We start from the raw sequence: 21,600 nt of genomic DNA, 5'->3' as shown, positions 1-21,600 counted from the left end.
TGGAGCAAGGCAGCAGTGCAGGCATTTACTGAATGCAAATACAAGAGAAGATTAACATTACATCTGTTGTCGTCATGGTTACTGATAACTAGCCAATCACCTCTGTGAGCCCTAGAATTAATCTCATGTTCTATGACATCAGCTAACTCCTGGCAACCACTGCAAATTGACATGATGAGTTACAGTCAGTAAATATAGTACTGGACATAGCCGGAGACAAAGATGTGGACATGTAGACAAAAGGGAGCAAGTGGGAGCTATTAATTACATGGTATTCCATGTGAAGCACCTAATATGATTAAGGTCCACCATAAGAACTCTTAAAGCAACAGGCTAACTTTGCAAGTGCATGTGTGTACACAATATATAGTGCAATAAATAATGTTAACTGCTCCCATGCAACCAGAGCGCACTTCTCGCAGCACAGACATTGGAAGTAGAATAAAGATTGTGGAAAATCAACTACTTAAGAAACGCCATTATTCTGTAACAGTTAAATGTTACTGGGTTCGGTACACAGCATGCAAACTGCCAAATGTTTTCAATCACTTATGTGCAAGCAAGGTCTGAGTTTAAGGGAATTAAAAGTGGACCTATTGCAAAAAACTGTTAAACCATGTCCAAGGGTTTAACAGTTATTCAATTACTCTGGGTTATAGAATATAGAACTTTCCGTCATTCCTTTACTAAAGAGGTCAAACCTCACACACGTGAGCAGAAATGGCCAAAGAGGACTGGAAAAAGCAAGCTCCAATGAGTATCCAGTTAATTAATAAACAATTAAGTAATAAACATTTTTGCTACAGGAGACCATGAACATCGGTTTGACTAGCAGAATACTCGTCTCCAAACAGCTATACCACCACACCAAACTGTGGAGTTTCCATAATTGGATGCAATTATTTAAATGAGAGTCAATAAAAGGAGCTTTATAAAAGCAGCATTAAGCTATGTTTATATGCAAGCACAAAACAAGTACAAAATGTAACGTGGCAGCCTGTTCTGCACTCTCTCTCTCACTCACACACACACACACACACACACCCCCCCAGCAATGGACATGCATAATAAGCAAGCAAGCAATCAAATCAATCAAAGATAAGAATATCCCTTGATCAGCCCAAAACATTGTTTCCATTAGAGAGGGCACACATACATAACCGAACACACATGCACAAGCACAAGGATACAAACAGGGGCACACACAAACACAGACAGACAAACGCACATGCACACTTTTCAGGCACCCATTGGGAGTAGAACAACCAAATGACTGGTTGAAATTTCAGGCTCATATGAATAATTGATGCACATGCTGTGTGGAGCAGAAACCCTTCTCTCATTGGGCACTCATAGGGACAACAAATTTGCATGCTAAGAGAACTCTTAGACTTACAAGGCAATCCTCCAAAGCATACATTAAGTACATTTTCACGCAGAAAATACCTGATTTGTCCTTCAAAACAGAAGTGTGTTATGTCTTTAAGGACGTGTGACTACGTAGTTGTCGTCATGTGGTCCTCGTGCGGTCAACGCGCGCACCGGCGCGAGATTTTCGAGCTTTCGCGATGTTTCTATTTATATCTTTGCAATAAGACAGCGTAGAAATATAGTTCAAACATTTCCTGAATCTGTGCAACTTGCCCTTTAAATTTGGATAAATTTGGAGTAAACAATAGTAAGGTAAACAATAGTAGGAATAAAAAGTCTAATGAGAGATTAGATTATAGGTTACGGCGCACATCATCCGCCTCTCGCCGCGTGTTCGAATATCACTCAGGTCTTAGCCATCTACTCGCCGTGTGTGATTGATGAATGTGTGTGTCAATCTGTGCGAAACTAACCAATAAACAATCATGACATCACAAAGGCTATACCCTTAACGTCGGAAACATCTCTTCCTCGTTCAGTCCACATCTAGCTAGCTAAAAGTTGCAGCGATTTCGGAAAGTAGTGACGGAAGTAACGGAGCTTTGGAGCTTAAGGGGTTTGATTCCTTTGATGAAGAAGGATAATAAAAAAAATTAAAAAGAGAACGATGCCAAAATGAATGTTATTTTACAAATGGTACCATTAGGCAGAGAGCTGAGATTGGTCTGAACATTTTGACATGAAACATGGATGTCATGCTATAAGTAAGAGCCTTTAAAGTGAATTTAAGAAAATATGTAAAAACAGAGAAAATACCTTAGACTTCAGAGGGATAAAAATTCAACTATTTGTAAAACAATCACATAACGGGAAAATATTTGAACCCTAAATTAAACAGCTTGCATCTAGTTCATCTTTTTTTTTCAAACAAAACAAAAAAAACCCATCATTTTTCACAGAATTTCTCTTAAACATATTCTACTGAGAGAGAGACAGAGTGAGTGAGTGTGTGTGTGTGTGTGTAGATGTGTAATTTTGTGGTATAGATTGCCAGCTCATAAAGCCCAAGGATGAAGCTGGCACAGGCTGGTTCTGAGCATGCTCACTGCAGACCCTACCCACTCCTTCCCAAGGCAGTGTTTGTGGAAAAGGTGCTCACAGACTGACCTCAGTCCAGCTCTGCTGTTTCTCTTCCAGACAGTTTGGACTTTGGGTCTGTGTAAAGAAACAGGCTAGAGATCAGAGCAGGCCATGGCTCCCTGTGTCAGGCTTGGCATAGGTTCAACCACAAATGGGAAATGGCTTATTAAATGATTAAGCCAGGGATTGTTTCTGGCACAGTTGTCACACAGAGGTCCAATATAATCCCCTAAAAACACAGATCTCAGGACAGTTATTATAGTGTCAGGTCAATGAAGTAGATGACAGTGCTGATCCAGGACCAGGTGTTAAAGGTTAGGTAATTGCAACACAGAAACTGGTTCATTGGTGCCCTCTAGTGCCACAAAGTGGGAATGCATGAGTCTCAAGCAAAAGAGGATTTATTAAAAGTGGTATGTACATACTGGGCTGAAAGACACAGAACGTCAAGTAAAGACTTTGTTGAAGGGAAAAAGTGTTTAAGGCATGAAAATGAAGGCAGAGATGGAGATAACTCCTATTTGATACAACCAAAACCAAAAAAAAACCACCAAAACATTTATGATAAAGGCACCACCGCAGCCTACAGCTGTGGTTCACCTGCGCCATCATCCAACTATTTTCCTTTACCTTATCCCCACGGCGACAGGAGAAATAATGGGAGTTGCGTAGCAACCATTTCCAGGACTCCAATAGGAAAGTTCCAAGAGAGGCAGAGTTAACCACTGAGGAGAGCTTTTACGCACAAACATTGACAACTCTTTAAATATTGTCTTGCTGCCATAACAGCTGCAGCCTATCCAATGCACAGACAGTGAAATCAAAGTTAAACTTCTAATGTATAGTGATTATAATAAGAAGCTTTAACTAAAATGCTGGAAAATCAGCAGAAATTTGTAAGCCACAGACCCTGAGCACCAACAATATAGTATTCCAGTGTGTCTTTTCTCTGGAATTACATTAGCCCCTTGAAATAAGATGTTAGGCATCCGATAGGTGTGATATGGGTTACTCGTGTAACCATATGCCAAACACGCAATCACTTAAACCTGCACTGATATTCCAACCCACACTCAGTGCCCAACTGAATGTTAATTAACATATTAAGAGTACAACCTACACTACATTACAGTACATCTAATATGATTCACTCTCACTGTGAGAGTCTGCCTCTAGTCATCAGACATATACATACTCGCACGCATGGCATGGAGGGATCCTGAGCTACAGCACATCTGCTTGTCTGTGCATGGCACAGTGCTGTCAAAATTGGCCAAAAATGAGGCTTAATAATTACACACACAAAAAAAAGGATAAATAAATAAATAAATAAACAAATAAATAAATAAATAAATAAACAAACACAGCTTCAAACCATTTGAATATTTTTTTTCATTTCTGCATTATGTCTACAAGCACAAACCAGTACAGTGAAAGACATCTGTACGGGTGTATTTATTTCAATATAAATAAGTCTTAACTTTTCCTTGACATCAAACCTAAAATAATAATCAAACTAATCTGGACTTGCAGTGCATGAAGCTTCTGTCTCTAGCCTTAAATATCTAGTTATATAGCCATTATTTAGATGTTTTGCCCTGAGGGAGTATCCTACACCTTTGTATTGTTTAAATAAATTTAAACCTGTTAAACCTTCACAGCTGGATGAAAGTAGAACACAGGTATACTTCTTATTAGTTAAAACCAAATAGGACTGGAGTCATGGACAAGGGAGACACACAGCTTAATAGAACAGCGCAGCACAATAGAAAGGTCCCAACTAACATAAGTGAACTCCATACAAACCATATGAAAAACTCAACGAAAAGTTTTGAGTTTTATTATATATTGTAATTCATGAACGGGGGTAGGGGAGAAAGATCTCTTGCAGATAATTGGCACGCACTGATTCTTAGCATGGTTGCGAGGATGGACCCTGAAGAGATCTGAGTCAAGCTAAGAAGTGTAATGTGAGACCACAGAGTGGGATTTCTGGCAGAACCCAGTGCAGATGGTGCAACTGTGGAGCTCCCGCTGGAAACCACAGCACACCGCAGCTTCCATTATCTGGGCCAGATTTAGCAGAAAAGTGTCAGAAACAGATCAAATCTAGCCCCACACACCCACACCCACACACCCACACCCACACCCACACGCGAGCCAGGGAAGTTCTGACAAACGTTGCAGATTCTGCTAGCTGCCTTCACTGGCGACAATAACATAATAATGCGCTATGAAAGGATTTAACCCAACACTGACTCCATCAGAAGTGCAGCAAAGCAAAGTTATAAATTAATAAATTAGTGTTTATTCTGCTTCCTGATGCATCAAAACCATAACCTACGGTCAAAATGAATAGCACTAAACACAAGCCATCAGAGAAAGCAAAACTGCTAATGCAAAATCTAATCAATCATTCAGATTAATAATTCAGTCATGATTTAATATGTTGAACAGAAATGTTGTTCTCCAAATCCTGTTTATTTACCTTTGAACTCTGTCTCTCTCTGTCTGTCTCTCGCTCTCTGTCTCCATCTCTGTCTCTGTCGCTCTCTCTGTCTGTCTGTCTGTCTCTCTCTCGCTCTCTGTCTGTCTCTCTCTCTCGCTCTCTGTCTGTCTCTCTCTCTCTCTCGCTCTCCGTCTCTCTCCGTCTCTCTCTCTCTCTCTCTCTCTTTTTTTAAATAAATACACATCACATTATAAGGCCCATCCCTCTTCATCTAATGAACCCTGAATGGGCCATTCAGTGGTTTCAAGTTGCACTACACAAGCTCCATCCTCATAGCTGGGAGCAGATAAGAAGATACAATCTTAGTATTATGAATTACAAGCAGTTGATTTAAAAATTATTGTGGCTAAATTACAACAGAATACTTTGCCAGCAAGGACAGCCTATCCGGATTATGTTGCAGTTCATTTCAACTTATTCAATATAGATTTCAGTAGGATGTTAACATCAGTGCTAGCCAGTTCCAGGGCAAGATGGCCCAATATTAAAACACACATAAGCACAGGACACTTAGCCCCTGCAGCAGAGCAGGCAGTGAACAAGAGATGAGGACTGCACAACGACAGTAGCATGAGAACATGACAAGCCTGGGTAGGTGGAGGGACCAGGGTATAGGGTAGAAGGAGGTGTGTGGTAGAGGGTAGGTGGAGGGGCCAGGGTATAGGGTAGAAGGAGGTGTGTGGTAGAGGGTAGGTGAAGGGGCCAGGGTATAGGGTAGAAGGAGGTGTCTGGGTAGAGGGAGGTGTGTGGTAGAGGCTAGGGGAGTGGCCTGGGTTGGCGGTTGGTGTATAAGATTGTTTGGTTTTACTGCACATGTGCATGATGCTGGTCATTTAGCCCATCAACTGTATGTGCCATTTGGGATGCACAGTGTGCTTTCATATAATGTGTTCGGAAACATACTGCTACATTGCAAACAGTGCCAGCCTGCCTACCCATAAGACACATCAAAGCCAGCCCATTAAAGTATGCTCTCTCAGTCAGACCCACCCACCCAACCACCCACAGGTATGCGCATGTATGCAACTGAATCCAAACATAGAACAAGTGTTCAGACAGACAGACACCAAGTGAACTACAGAAAGGTGCCCTGAGCTGCGAGACATGAGGAACCCAGGAGCCAGATTACAATGGCGGCAGACTGTGTTGTGCCTTCAGAAAGGGCATACTTGATTTCGTGGAGCTATAAAAGATTCAATCCTCTTCCTGTGATGCTGAAGCTCATGGCTCAGGAAGGAAGTGCCTGAGTTCTCCTGCCCTACCTACCCAGGTGTGTGTGTGTGTGTGTGTGTGTGTGTTTGTTCTTACTCAAGAGACTTGCAGAGCTAGTTAGTGATTGAGTGTGTATGTGCGTGTTTCTACTACTATGCCTTAAAAGAACACAAATCATGTCAGTTTTAATAACACTGGGCTCAAGAGTAAACTGCCATTACTGGTGTAGCTCACCTACTTAGGCCAGCTCTAAGTCCTCTTAAACCTTTCATATCCTTAATATTCAGCACTGCTGAATATGTTTTTGGAGTGCTGTGAGCCAAAGGCCCCTGGTCAAACTAGTGGCAGCAAATGCGCACACAGGGGTGCGAGTGGTGGGGAGCATGTTCTGATCGGGTCGTGCTCCATTAACTGATTTCAGACCAGTCATTCAGGCAAGCAAGATGAGCCCAAAACACACACACACACACGGACAGATGAATACACACAAGTACACAGCATTTATTTGCTAAGTTCACTTCCAAGCAGCATTTTTAAAATATTTTTTTTATAGCCTGATAGCTACTGCCCTAATGGTGGTCCAGACACTCACCACCAGAAAGTAAACTACACTGTTGAAGCAAAGCACATTGTATGATCAGTCAGGAGGCAGTTTAGTGCTTGTTCAAGACAAAACACTAACCTGTGCAGTCCTGTGACCCTCTGAGGATGAACATACAGGCATCCAGGGGTCTGGGCCTTTAAGACATGCTAAAAATGATTTACGACGATGACAAAAGTAGCTTGGTGTTAATACCATGCACATATCAAACTCTGGTGACTCATGATAGCATGATATATTATCATAATCAAATTTACATCACATAACATGAGACTTAAACCTATTTTGAATGTGTTGTGATCAAATTTAAATGCTTCGTTCGGATAAATAATGACCACCACAGTAAACAGACACAGGATGGGATGAACTCGCAGCAGAGGGTGAACAGTTCAACTGCTTCAAAACTGCTTCTCCAAGCGAACCATTTCACAAACACAAAACCAGAACTGCTGGTTTAGAAGAAGAAACAAGAAGGAGGAACCCTAACCAGACATAGCAAATTAGAATAGCAGACTAGAGCTTAATAAAGGATGTTCTGCAAGTTTTTCCTCTGGGCATTCCCATGCTAGCATGTAAATGTTTTTAACATGTTTATTCCTGCTCCGATAAGCCAACCACACTCACATGCACCTATCTACAGAAATGCCTCTCTTCTCAGAGAGGCCGATGCACGGTACCGCTCAGTGTCCCTGCGCAACTTCAGGTACTCGTTAAGCCCCATTTGTGAACCTGAGAGGGAAAAAGCTTCTCCATGATTTCTAAAATATTTAAGGAACATTCACCATCCAAGTCCACCCAACACTCACCACCAAGTCCACATGCCACATTTGAACCGTCATTTGAATGACATCCGTTTCTCTGTGCTGCAGAATACGGATGCGGGAAACAACTGGAGAACTGGATCTTGGCGAAAAGGCAGCTGATGGTCCCTGGAACAATCTGGAGAAAGTTGATGTTTAAAATTGAGCTGATATGGTGTGTGTAGACTCTGTTCTGTGCTACAAGGAACATATGGTGAGTATATCACACACAGACCAGAAGGGCTAAAAGATTCCCTCCAGGATATGGTCTTACCACTCTCGCTTAGAGTTGGCCATTTAAGACAAACATACATGGGGGGGGGGAAACATATTAATAAATTATTCACTAAATTTCTTAATCAATTATATTTAATATTTCTAATATAGAAAGGTAGCCAAGATACCCAGAAAAAAAAAATTAAGAATGCTTTGGGTAATAAGGAGTGAACCTGTGAATGAATGGAGGGAGAATGACTGCTCAGTACAGACACTAACTACAAATGGAAAGACCAGCTTTCAGCATAACACTTGATTAATCTACAGTTACATTTAGCAACATCAGATAGACATTATCTAGAAAACATCTATAAAAGATGAACAAGGCTTGGAAAAATCTTTTCTGATTGCCAGCAGGGATCAAACCAGAATATAAATAAGGCATGAAAGAAACAGAACAGGTGGAGGATATGATATGACTTGCATTGCCTGCTATCTAAACAGTTAGATAAAGACTGTGATAATCAGAGTATGAAGGAGAAGCGCAGGCCATGCAGATGCAGATAGAGTGGGAAAAGCTGTCCATCCACGGACCACCACGCACCCGTCAATGTGGTCTCAGAGCTAGAAAACTTGCTTACACATTCCACCAGTCAGCCCTTACCCTTACACTCAGGTGCACCAACAAGACATTCAGTACCAAGGACGCAGGCAGTCAATCGACAGATTCAGCTAGCAAATGTTAAACAACGATTCTGGCGATAAAGCATTTAGACTCCGATGCTACACCCAAATTTTACGCAGAGCAGATCAGCATTAACGCTAGTGCATACCTTCTGTGGAGCAGAAGGGGGGGGGGGGACACGACTCAGAATAAAGGTGAGTCATGAACTCCCTTTATGTCCCTTTATGCACTCAAAATGCATGCAAAGTCTAAAAAGATACCAACAAACTACCCAAGGCCCAAACATCTGGGCTTCATAAATAAGAGCAGAGTTGTGCTGTCTACTGAATACAAAATGTAGCATTACTTTGTGAGTTTCCCCACTTCCTTACGAAGGGCTGAAAACTGAGACCGGTGAATTCAGAGGCATTTGCAGTCTCCTGGCAGACCTACATTCACAAGCAGATTTTTCTTCATCTAGTAGATATTTTTTTGCTCTAGAAAAGAGACTCACTTGCACAATCCATGGTCCTCACTTAATCTGAGTCACCACTGACAGGGGTTTGCAGCACTTAAAATAATAAGGTTGAGAAGTGCCAGATCTTGATGTGGTTAAAGTTGTGAACACATTCTGGACTGACCATATTCCTTCCGAATATCAGGGCGTCAGGTGATGGTATGGGGACATTCGAAGCCCAAATAAAAAAATAATGCCATTGCAAAAGATGTCCTGAAAACCTCTAGTCCTCAGCAGGGTTGGGTATCTGCAAAGGCCCCTGATTTGATTCCATTCGCAAGGTAGCGATTCAACATCACTCCTATTTTATTTAAAGACAATTACAATATGAATATATAAAAGATTCATTGTAATTATGATAAACATCTTGAGAGAAATAATGCTCCACATGTAAACAATACCTTTAAATATGGGTGATAAGTGAAAAGATTAATGTTAAACTTTGCCAACGGGGAACAAACTATTCCATTTAATTACATTTAATTTGATTCAATTTTAATTTTAATTGATATACAAAATCAATAATAATGACAATGAACTAGTATTATGCAGATTAAATATGCATAGAGACAGATGTACGAGTTCAATCTAGGAAAGAATTCATTAAGAATCTATATTTAATCAACCAAAACAAATCGTGAAACAATATTCAAAAAACTACCTAACCCTTATAGTCCCTGACTCCATACAGTGGTCACGCTTAAAAAATCGTCCAACAAGGAACAGAACAGCAGCTTTGCTCATGGGTCTGTATTTTATCCAATCTGTTGAGTGCCACAGCAGCAACACAGACCAGATTAAGTTACCTGCAATTCTCTCTTTACCATGTGTGCAAATGAAGACTAAAAGAGCACCGAAAGAACCATAACAACCCACAAAAGTGCCTGGTCGAGGCTGATCCCAACAAACCTTCTGACGACTGTATCCAAGCAAGGCTGACAGTCCCATTCCTCACAGCGCCAACTCTAATACACCTCCAGCACAAACCAAGCCGGTCTAGTGGCACGCACGCATTTGCTCAGGTGTTCTCCTCAGTCCCTCACTCACCAGCAGCACAGCCACCTTCTTCATGCTGCGATTCCCCATCCTGGCTCATACAGGACTCCACTCAGCCTCCGACAGCAAGACAGAAGCAGACAGAGCAGCTCTGGATTGTTTGCTACTGGGTGTTCCAGTGCGCCACGGTGACAAGCACGCACGTCAGTTCTGACACGCTATAGGACATGCAGAGCAGCTTGAGGAAAATCTGTCTGCTTATGCACTCTCTCTCTCTCTCCCTCCCTCTCCCCACTCGTGTCTCTCTCACTCACACAGAAATACTCCCACTTTCCAACTCTTAAGTAACTCACTGCCTCCATGGCCCACTCGCATGGTACACTGGGGGAGAGTCTTTTCTTCTCTCTCTCTCTCTCTCTCTCTCTCTCTCTCTCTCTCTCTCTCTCTCTCTCTCTCTCTCTCTCTCTCTCTCTCTCTCTCTCTCTGTGTGTGTGTGTGTGTGTGTGTGTGTGTGTGTGTCTGACTGACTCATGGCTCAGCAGAAAACCTCCATCTCATCGGTGGCAGGGAAGGCATGTGTTAAGGTCACTGCTCAGCGACAACAGCCCCCACCGAGCAGAAAGACAACCAGACGGACTCGTGAATAGGAGCAATAAAATCCATGGCCCTTTGGGCCACCCCCCACCTTTTTTTGGTAGGGAAAGCCATGCTGCGGCTAAGAGAAGTGGTTTCCCTTCCCTATTTTCAGGCAGTGGGATTATACAGGAGGAGGTCCCATGCACACCTCCCTGTACAGAAACAACCACTGTGGCTTAATATGTCTTAATTATCATTACATGAAGGCCAGGAGACTTAAGGACTACACAGAAAGGAACTTTGTGAAGGAATCAAAGGAAATACAAACCCCAGCAGCCATTGGGTGGCAGCCATTTTTAACATGACAGCAGAAACAACTACAGCTTACATTAAAACTCTCAGTAATTAATCCAACCAGTCCACAGTCAAACACTACAAGTGCACGGTACCACGAAATGACAGAAGCAGGAATACGTTTCATTTCTAAAGAGTATCACCCATAAATGAACATAGTGAGGTCACAGACTGAAGGTCGGAGGTTTCACCAGTGGAGGCTGGACTAGCACTTTGGCCTCATGTACAAAACAGGGGCTTCCCCGGAACAGGCCAAAACAGCCTGGCCTGCAGGCAAGAAACAGGCTATTCGGAGCGGTGAGCCACAGGCCACGCAGTCACAAGGAAGCCTAGGAGTGGGTTGGATATATAAAACCTGCACGCTACACACGGTCCCCACACATCTAAGAACAGATAAACAAGTGCACTTGGAGGTGAGAATTTAGAAACCTGCTCATAACTCAACAGAAAGCTGAGAGTCTTTTGGAACGTGTGTGAGCAGGGAGACAGGAATATACCAGGATGAGTGCATGAAAGCTATAAATCGCTCATTAAGGACATGTCACGCATAGTTAGAGTGGCTGGCTGTCTCTCTCTCTCTCTCTCTCTCTCTGTGTGTGTGTGTGTGTGTGTGTGTCTGGGAATTGAAATTCATACAGGAGCACAAATATAGACTGGTCTTTGTAATTAAGAATGATCAACGTGTACATCTACATAACACACGTCTAGCTTGCTTGAGCTAAATCAAATAGCAAAAAAATTTATGTAAAACGTATTCCTTTATAAACGGACACAGGCACCCAAGATGACATGGCCTGGACCACATGTCAAGCAATTCTATATTTATGTGCTGCTGTCTTAATGCACAGTATGTCCAGTAGAGGGTGACATACGCCACAAACCGGCACCACTGAATTAGTTCTATCCAGCAATGCTAACTGGATTTATAAATCTTTACAAGCATGTTAGAAGCTAAAGCCGAAAAACTCAAAACCTAAAGATATCATTTGAAGGCACAGCCATAAGACCTGGCAACGTTACTCAACTGGTCCAGCACTCAGCTAGTACAGGACAGAAGTTCATTACAACGGCATTAAGACAACCGATGTCAGTTCCTGTCACCGGAAATGTGCTGGACCAGGTAGGCGTGTTTGGGTAAGGTCTTAACTGAAACCTTACCTGAGGATGTGTTTGATGAGATGAGGATGAGATTTGGTTCTGTCGTCCTGAGAGGTGGTCTGTGTTATCATTAGGGTCTGACACACTGGTCCTGAGGGAGGGGGTGTGGAGGCCTTCCTCTCCCTCCTCGTCTTCCTCTACCTCCTCATCTTCCTCCCTCCCACTGTCGTCCGACTGTTCAAACTCATCACTCTCCTGGTCCATATCCTCCTCCTCCCTCTCTCCGTCCTCGGGTCGGCGGCCGTCTTCCCCGGGATGCAGGCTTGCCCCTACCCGTCCCTCCCCTCCACTGTTGTTGTTCTCCTCTTCCTCCTCTTCGTCGTCGTGCCGCCGTCGCCGCCGTCGCCTATGCCGCTGCTCCTGCTCCCACATCCACTGGGCGCCTTTCTCCCCTCCGTTCACCTCCTCCCTCCTCCTCGGCTCCACCCTCTCGCTCCGAGGAGGCCATGACTCCTCTTCCTCCTCCTCCTCCTCCTCCTCCTCCTCCTCCGCTCGCTCCACCTCTCTGGAACCTTGTCGCTGCTCTTCGTCGTCATCCACGTCCTCCTCGCCGTGCTCCCTCCTCCTGGGTGGGGGCTCTCGCCCGGGTGCTTCTGGGAGCCGGTTCAGGCGCTCCGGCTCGGGCTCGGCCTGGGCCGGCCGCCCGTTAGCTGGGCCCAGAGGCGGCGGGCGTGGCCTCTGGGGCTGCCCAGCCCCCCTGCTGCTGCTGCCCCCCGACAGCAGATCCTGGTTCATTTCCAAAAGCCAGCTTGCTACCTCCTGCACCTTCGCTAGGCTGTCTGATGAAGACAAGGACTTCCCGGCATTCTGGAGAAAAGAGAGAGATGACAGACAGACAGAAAGACAGAGAGACAGAGAGAGAGAGAAACAGAGAGAGAGATGTGTTATTAGAGTTATCCGTCTCCCACACCCTCGTGTGTTGAAGCTGTGTGCTGAAAGTGGTAATAACCCCTCATCTTTTATTCATGCTGCCCAAATAAAACAATGGACATTAGCATTTACGCAGGCAGGGACGCAGTACGAGTGTCTCCTACACAATAAGGCCCAGAAGTGTTTGGCAGCAAATCACATGGGCTGGGCCTCCAAACCGTAAAACAGCTTTGGAGGGAACCTGCAGGAATGGCTTGAGAGTTCTCATTCCCCACTATTCAACATTAATGTGTCATGAAGTGTTCTGGCTGTTAAGTAATAAACGGTCATTAAAATATAATGAGTCACAAATTTTTTTTAATTAAAAAAAAAGTGTGCTTAACACTTTAGTGACACTAAACATTGGTCAAAACATGTCCTAAACAAACAGCGCATGATGTATTTTAAAAGGGGGGGGGGCTCGCAGCCCATAAAATGAGCACCTTAAAACGCAGTCTCAGATCCCATCAAGGAGGGAAATCACAGAGGATCTACGCAATATAACGCTCAGTTTTAAAAATACATTTTAAAAATACAAAAGATGCACAGAGCACCGATAGCCAGCAGAGGGTGCTCCCATATAAGCCCAGAGAATCAATACAGCACTAAGGTTTAGCACAACTACTAAGGAACAAGAGGCAGGGAAGGAGGGGAACAAAGATGAGGGGAGGAATGAGGGAAATTATGCCGGGAGTGGGTGCATATGTGACAAAGGTCATGGTCCTCGAAACCGTAACTAAACACTGAAGCTCGGTAGCAAGGAAACAACTTTGAGTGGGTACAGGGGTATCCTGGGGCATTTCTACAGACACCACACACCTTGGGGATTAACACCTCATCCAGTGCTATGAATTTCCACTTTCTCTTCTCTAACCACCCTGCGTTACCCCATCATGACCAAATGCTTAATTGCTGAGTTAGGTGTGTTGGATCACAACTGTGGACCAATAGGCCCTACTATAACTCAGGCCAAATGATCTGTGTTTCACCCTGCATGGTTAAAGACCTTATCAAAGCAGAGTTCATAAGGACCATCCTGCCACCCTCTGGAGAGCACTAGTGCTTAGTTTTTCCACTGATGTCATGGAACAATCTACTGAGCGATGCCTGGATGAGATGATTGTGTACCAAGGAGGAGTTGTCGGTCAAAAAAACAAAAACGAACAAACCCTCAATCCCAGAGAGTGCCCAAGATGAAAACATTCAAAGAGTCCGGATCCAGAGTGTTGCAACTGAAGAGAAACGCAAGCTCTAGACACAGAGGTGCAAACACCAGCAAGGCTCTGTGAGATGCCGAAGGGGGTGTGGTCAGTCAAGATCTGGGCTAGCTGGTCAAATAAAGCATGTGTAGTGAGGTGTGCAGCATCTGCCTATCTGCCAGTCTGTTAGGGCCTCCGTGAATTGACACGTATCCCGTAGGCTGTGATAAGGGAGATCGTGTCATGAATTCACTTCGTCACACTGACCGAAACATGCGCGCGCACACACACGAACACAAACATGTGCGCACACACCCTCTCAAACAGTCTCGCTTGCAGAATTTGTTCATTTTCACACTGAGTATGTTTGCATGTATGTGCACATTTGAGAGAGCGAGAGTGTGCACGCAGCATTGCACCTCTGCAAATCCATGATGTGGAAGGCATTCCTTCTCATGTGTAAAAGACCGATTCAAATTCTGCCCGCTAACAAACCCTTGAAGAAGAGAGAGCTGCCAGTCAATCCCTGCACAAACACAACAGCAGCCCAGAGCAAGGTGAGCATGTGCACTTCCTCTTTGTCTGACTGCTTCGTCAGCTTCCTGTCTGGTCCCTTCGAGCAATTTCTGTGTGAAGATGCATTCAGCCCAAGCAGCCCAGCTAGATGGCTCGATTTTCCCACTGAGATTAATGACCTGAGCTCTGTTAAGAAGCTCCATTATGGCCTGCCCCTCACACTCCCTGAGTACAAACATGCAATACTGCCGAGGCGTGGCAGACACCATACATCGACCCAGCCACCGCGATCGCTCCCGTCAACCCTTCAGCCGAACCGTACCAGTCCATTCCTACCACGCGACGGAGCAGAGATGGAAGAAATGAGCACAGCGGAGGACTTGCTTGACGAAGAGAACAGAGGAGCACAAGTATTCTCGAGGAGGAGGAAACGCCGCCGCTCATAAGCCTGAGCTCAGGCTGCCCTCCCGGCTGCCTGCGGCAGACTGGCACACAGGCCAAGAGGAAGATAAGGCAGAGCGGGGAAGAGGGGAGAGGCAGAAGCAAGCGCATCGTTTCTTTACTTATTACCACGGCGACAGCCCATTTGTCTCCATCTACCACACCACAGGAAACATGGCTGCAACCGACCGCAGCAGGACGGCACAGGAGAAGGAAGGTGAGTGGCCGTACTGTTGGTTAGAACGTGTCGTTTACCAGCAACAATGACGGATCGCTTGGCTTTTGTACACAAGAGGGTGTTACATACGCACAGAAGCACCTTGAACTTTCCTGGGAGAATTGAATGAACCTGGAGGGGTTAAGCCATGTTTAAAAACAAAACAAATAAGCAAAAAGAAGAAAAAAACAAAACAAAACAAAACCACCTCACTCACACTTTGGCCTCAAGGCGAAGGACACACCAAACTGATACTGAAAAACTAACAAGCAGCCGATGATCACCTTCCACCAGCTCAGTGCCGCACCTCGTCACCCGTGCCTGTGTTTTCACTCAAACACACCAATCAGACCTCAGCTGATGGATGACACGCATGTACACTCTGCACCCGAGCAAGAGAAAACAACTCAAAAGAAAAAACAGCTTCTTCCAGAAGGTGCAGGTTTCTTAGCGAATATAGTGAGTGTACCGAGTTCAGACTCCTGCTTCTTCTTGAGCTTCTTCCTGCATGCAGTTTAAAATTTAGACTGAACCACCATCAGAAACACAGACACTGATTTGATGTGCAGAATCGGCCAAAACAGTGCTGATGAACAACTACAGCAAAGTGCTAACACGCCGCCCGGGCGAGGGTCAGTCACTGACACCATCCACCAGCCACCAGTCTGGTGAGTGTGTCTTAAGCCTAAGGCTTAAGGGCAGGGCAGTGAAGATGAACCAACAGGCATCAGCTTCTCTGCTGCATGTGCGTCACAGGGCCTACTCTAACACTCTCTTGCTCTGTGGCTTGGGGTGGGGGTGGCCTGTTCTTTGGGCGTGGGGGGGTGTTGGGGGTGTGGGGACTGTCCAGCTGCGAGGGTGACCCCAGGGACAGGCAATGCAGTGGTGTGTACACGCCTGCAGACACCTATGAATAGCTGAATTCACAGAAGGTCCGGATGGAACAACCAAGCTTCCGCAATCAGCCACAGGGAGCTGGCATGAGCCAGGCATGTGCTGTTATTGTTTGTTCTTTGGGTTGTTTTTTTGGTTGGTTTTTTTTTTTTTTTTTTGTTGAGTCAATTGTACTTGTTGACACACCTGTGAATTGATGGGTTTGCGCGCAGACAAAAAACACAAAACAAGGAAATGATGGCTGAAGACTACAATTTTTCCCCCTGACATTAAATCATTAAATATTCCCACTGTTAAAAGGAACATCCAGCGTTACCTCACTACTACTCAAACTGACAAAATTTAGAAAATGAAGAGAATAATCCACAGGTTGTGCTGTGGAGGCAGCTGGAGACAGGTGTGAACACAGTGCTGTCAAAGCCTCCAGAGCTCATCGGGTAGAGGTCATAACCAGACAAGAACAAGGTTGCTGGAAGTGCCACCGGTTAAACAGGTTGTACTGAGGGGACCAAGCCACTCATTGTATACATGTAGCAGCTATGCATTACTTGTAAATTTGGTATTGTGAATGCACCATTGTCCGTTAAAGAGAAGTATAGCACATTCACCCCTCAATCCGGCCTCAGGTGAGCCAGAGAAAACAATACATACTGAATAATGCTTTGGCACACTGAGAAATTTCTCACATGCCTTGCATTTGTCACTAGTTAACATCTGATTAAAATCGGCACAGGTCTGCATAAAAAGTTCTCCCTTTTTCTGCTTCCCATTTCAAGGTCCAACGGCTGAATTCGCTCAGCTCAGAGCAGTGTGCCATGTCCTGCTTGTGGTCCTGCTACAGAGGAAAACAACAACAACAACTCCACACACCTTTTAAGGTGCCTATCAATAGCATGCACGAGCAAACAGATGTCGGACAACTTCACTGACGGAAAGCTCAAGACTCCTGAGTGAAAGAGGCTGTGCTGATGGCCAGGCCTGGTTAGCACTGAGCACAGTGATTGGCAAACACAGAAAATGCAGAAAGGACACAGTCCACCACTTACAGCCTACCAGTCAGCCAGCCACCTCAGGGCCCCCATCTGCTCAGGGCCCTCGTGCTGCCACATCACTTTACACTCCAGTTCTGAGTCCCTTTACACTGGTGGCAAATCGATGGTGCAGCGGCCCAAGAGGAAGAGCGAGAGGAGGATGTCTGCACCCAGCTGAGCCGTACCATGAGCTGAGCTCGGGGCAGAGCTAAGCAGCGAGAGGGATGGTAGTAGACAGGCACGTTCTTCTTATAATGTGTCTGTCAGTCATTCTGTAAAAGGAGGAGAACGGAAAAGTTCCTGCATGAGTCGTAGTTACAAAGCGGTAAAGTCCACCTAACATTTCAACATCCCTGAGTCGTTAAGTGATACAAGGCAAAGGGATGTTATCTGTGGCTTCTCTGTATATCCATAAAAATAAACTATTAGTCTCATCAGGAATGGGAAGCACGCCAACGTGACTCCTCTCCTCCAACACAGACAAGAAGGAAGAAACAAGGAAAGAGCAGCTATGAAAGAAATCAGTTACGATGGAAACCGATTTCAGCAACAGCGTTACAATGTGTTTCCACCCTGCGGTGTGTACGCCAACGGTGGGCAAGATGGAGCAGTGCTGACTAGGGTGGTGATGCGGTGATGCTTAGAAATAGTCTGGTGCTCTTCAATCAAATCACGGCTGGTCAGAGCCCAGCAGCGAGGGAGAAAACTGCACACTGTGTAGGACTGCGACTCAGGTTTGGTGAACCCAGTCAGCAGCGTGAAGCAAGCCCAATCACGCAGTGTCTGCATGAAGCTCTGATTTATTACATATTCAATCTCCATTTATAACCCCACAGACAGATGTGCGCACGCACATGCATGCGAAACACTAAAAACTACAACAAATCTTGCAGCATGAATCCATGAGCACATTTGTAATCCAGAGACAAAACGCTGCCACGGACCTCTACACTCTATAACCGATCTGTATTTAATAAAGTAAATTATTTGAAAGTAATTTGTCCATAAATTTGAGGCTGATTTGAAAGTCTGTTGTGTGAGGAGTAGTTGTGTATTAGGGGGAAAAAGAAAGAAGCATGAACTAACTTAAAAAAATGTGCCAACTTCACGCTTGCTAAGAGTATCAAAGTAGGCAAAGACCAAGCAGTACTAGATGTCAAATGTCACATTCAGCCAATCAAAAGAAACAGGTGACTCGTTATAGCATTTCTGCTTTTTTCCCTCCCCCCACACATGCGCACACACGGACACAGATGACGAGATGCGCCGATACCTGCACGAACGGCCTCTTAAAAGAGGAGAGGAGGCTCCATTCAGAAAGTTGCAGAAACTACTTTCTGCTGACTAGAGCCTTTATTCCGAGTAGCAGCCCTCCAGGAAAGTGAAGCAACAACATGGCTGGTGCCTAAATTACCACGGCATCACAAGCCTGCCGGTGGATTAATTAGCTTCATCACATGACACGCTGCAATGATATTATAGAGGATGCTAGTCTTTGCCAGCAGACTCGGCACACGGTAGAGTCAAGTGCTCATTTAACTCAGTAATTCTATAAATACACGGCTAATGCTCTCTCATGCCCTTGAGTCTACATTTCATTCAGGAACACATTAATCGATACCGGTGCTATTAAAGGATTCAGCTTGATCTGGTAGGTAGGAAACTCTAAACCTTTATTTTGAAAAGACCTGCAACGAATGAGGAAGACCTGCTCTATTTGGTCATGTGGAATCGAACAAAGTTCCAGAAATGTATGGCACAAAGTGGATAAAAAATGAGCGGCACGACACTAACCTGGTTTGGGGGGGGGGGGGGGGTGTACAGCTTTTTATCTCTGCAATAGTCAATAACAAAGATGCAAATTGGTTATCACTGCAACATCTCATTGTTGGACAGGTTTGAATAATTCCTTAAAAAATTGACATGTGGACCTCTTATTTGTGCATCATCTCCGTGGTGCAGAAGTGGCAGTATATCTTTTGAAACCTCTGATCCCTTCCGTTGGGATTTGAATTTCACCTCAGGATGCAGGCGGTCAGTGGTGAGCGAAACGGAGGTGACAAGCTATTTGTACGTTTTTTTCCTGTACATGTCCGTGTCCTGACTGACCCTGGAACAGGGGAGAGATTTGTGCATTTTTCCAGACAGGAAGATGTCTACATCCTGACTGACCCTGGAACAGGGAAGAGGCACTGCCTGGCCATCAGTGAGGAGATCAATCACTCAGGAGGGTGAACAACCTTCGGTTCGCCTGCACTTGTCTGCTTCAGGCTTTTGCGGACAAACAGTTCCATGTAATAAAGGGCTTTTTCACAGCCATAGGAGAGCTTCACCACACAAAGCCTTTTAAAATCACCGGGTTCCATTATAAAATCAATTACTGCGGGGGTGCTTAGAAGGCCCCTACAACCCTTCTAAAAGCCAAATAGCATCACAGAAGCCACTGCAAGGTCAGTCATGCTGAGCACACTGAGACTAGAAATCCTTCTCAAAAACCACTGCTAGAGACTTCTCTGTCCGCCTGAGCCTCAGTGCCGAGTCATCTCGAACCACTGCCTGAGGGCTTAAAGCATCTACTGACAGAATCAGATCAGCAGCACAGCCTTGATACAGGACTACCTAGAGCACAGCTTAACACTTGTGGGCTTGTCAGTTTAACCTTTCAGGCAGATTCTAAAGGAAATATTTCCTAACCCAAATGCTGTTAATAAGAAGCACAAGGTATCGCGCAACAGCCAGAGCCATCCATGCACACGAGCTTACGCTGGTTACGGGCGCATCATCCGTTTCTGGCCAACCAGAAATCGGCCACTTATGCAGATACCCAGTTTGGCCACGCCTGGCTGCGTTACCTTGGGCTGCGTGGGGCAGCGGGCGGCCAGGCGCTGCAGCTGGTCCGAGGCTTGACTGCAGGAGAGGAGGTGAGAGCAGCAGGCCGTGCGACCAAGCCTCTTCATCAGTGAAGAGATGATACCGCAGCCACAGCCACACATGGACTTGCTCGTCAGACGCTAACGAGTCAGGCCAACGCTGAGGGTTCGATGCCTGCTTCCCCCAAGGAGTGGAAGACGCAGGGGTGGTGATGGGTCAACTTCTCAACTCAGGTTCCTCGAGTTTAGAGGGCTGGGGGAGGTTCAGGCCGACGCGCGTGGGGAAACCCGTGCTAGCGGCGACTTCACCAATGGCTTTCCGTGAAGTTCAAATCGGACAGCGATATCCAGGCAAAGGCGATGCCGACAGGGTCGTCCCATTAGTGGCTACTCGCTCCCGGTCACCTTCATATCACCTCTCTTCACGCCTAGTCCGACTCTCCTCAGCAACTTTGAACAGGTCTCCTCGATCCCAGCGTCCAGACGAGCAGGTTGGAGAGTAATGAGGCAAGGTATAGCGGACACCCAAAGCTCTGCAGCGTCCGTGTGGACTAGGCACCTGAAGCAGGCAGCGGATCTCCAACACTGTCTCCACAAAGCAGCCAGAGAGTCCTGCGTGTGTGTAAGGCCACATCTCCCTCCCTCCCTCCACTCAGCACTTAGCTGCTAGCAATGCTCTGTTACTTCCTACTCTCATTTCTCTCTCACTCCTCCCAACACACACACACACACACACACACACACACACACACACACACACACACACTCTTCCCAGCATCTTGTCGCACGGCCTCTCTCCAAGCCCCTCCCTCTCCCACTCTCTCTTTCTGTTCTCTTGCTGGCTCCACTCAACCACAATCAGGGATCGAGCCTCTACAGCCCGGCTCTGAAAAGAAGCAGCTCGTAAGGGCTTGATGACTGAGCAGACTGATGGTCATTTAAATTGCAACGTCCAAATACTTGCTGCAAATACCTTCATTTGTGTTAAGCCTCCAAATCATGGCATTCACACTAGTGAGCTCAATTATACAGAAAAGGGACTGTGGTATTAGCAAATAAAAAAAACAAACAAACTGTGACATAAGCCTGAATATACACACACACACACTTACATAAATGCAGACTATGCAAAGGGCTAGTGTTCAGCTACTGTTCATTAGAAGCTAAGGTATTCAGTACTTGAGACAGTACAACTCCCGAAAGAAAATGATGGTCAGACATTGCAGGAGAATGAATTACACACTATTGAACATTTACTCAACTGATTATGAAAGCCAGAGGCGAAACTGTCTGATTTTTCCAGAAGAAAGTACAAACTGGCAAAGGCCGACAGGTAAAGCAAGGCAGCTGGGGGCAGATCTGGTCACTTGATTCTTATCTCTGTTCTGTCTAGTGCTTCCTTCCTGCCT

General features: G+C 45.3%; 2 protein-coding genes across 5 annotated transcripts in view; both read right to left on the bottom strand.

Moving 5' to 3' along the window:
- Positions 1 to 10,348, bottom strand: part of LOC113582219 (F-box/WD repeat-containing protein 7) — a 79,585-nt gene extending 69,237 nt beyond the window's left edge. The window contains exons 1-2 of one of the 4 annotated variants that reach the window (XM_081714686.1): positions 10,078 to 10,346; positions 2,539 to 2,586 (exon numbers count right to left, since the gene is read on the bottom strand). In XM_081714686.1, the coding sequence (XP_081570812.1) occupies positions 2,539 to 2,586; positions 10,078 to 10,116 (87 nt within the window). In that variant the 5' untranslated portion in view covers positions 10,117 to 10,346. Of the gene's footprint in view, positions 1 to 2,538; positions 2,587 to 9,939; positions 9,994 to 10,077 lie in introns of those variants that run through there. The other 3 variants (XM_081714684.1, XM_081714687.1, XM_081714688.1) reach the window with 3 other exon arrangements.
- LOC113582221 (uncharacterized) overlaps positions 1 to 21,600 on the bottom strand; it is a 56,914-nt gene that overhangs the window by 2,661 nt on the left and 32,653 nt on the right. The window contains exon 3 of the mRNA XM_081714690.1: positions 12,115 to 12,921. Within this exon, the coding sequence (XP_081570816.1) occupies positions 12,115 to 12,849 (735 nt within the window). The 5' untranslated portion in view covers positions 12,850 to 12,921. The remainder of the gene's footprint in view (positions 1 to 12,114; positions 12,922 to 21,600) is intronic.

This window comes from Electrophorus electricus, chromosome 5 (assembly GCF_041902795.1).
Source record: "Electrophorus electricus isolate QZ-2024a chromosome 5, ASM4190279v1, whole genome shotgun sequence".
NCBI classification, from domain to species: Eukaryota; Metazoa; Chordata; class Actinopteri; order Gymnotiformes; family Gymnotidae; genus Electrophorus; species Electrophorus electricus.
This window is presented reverse-complemented; position numbering and strand designations above follow the sequence as displayed.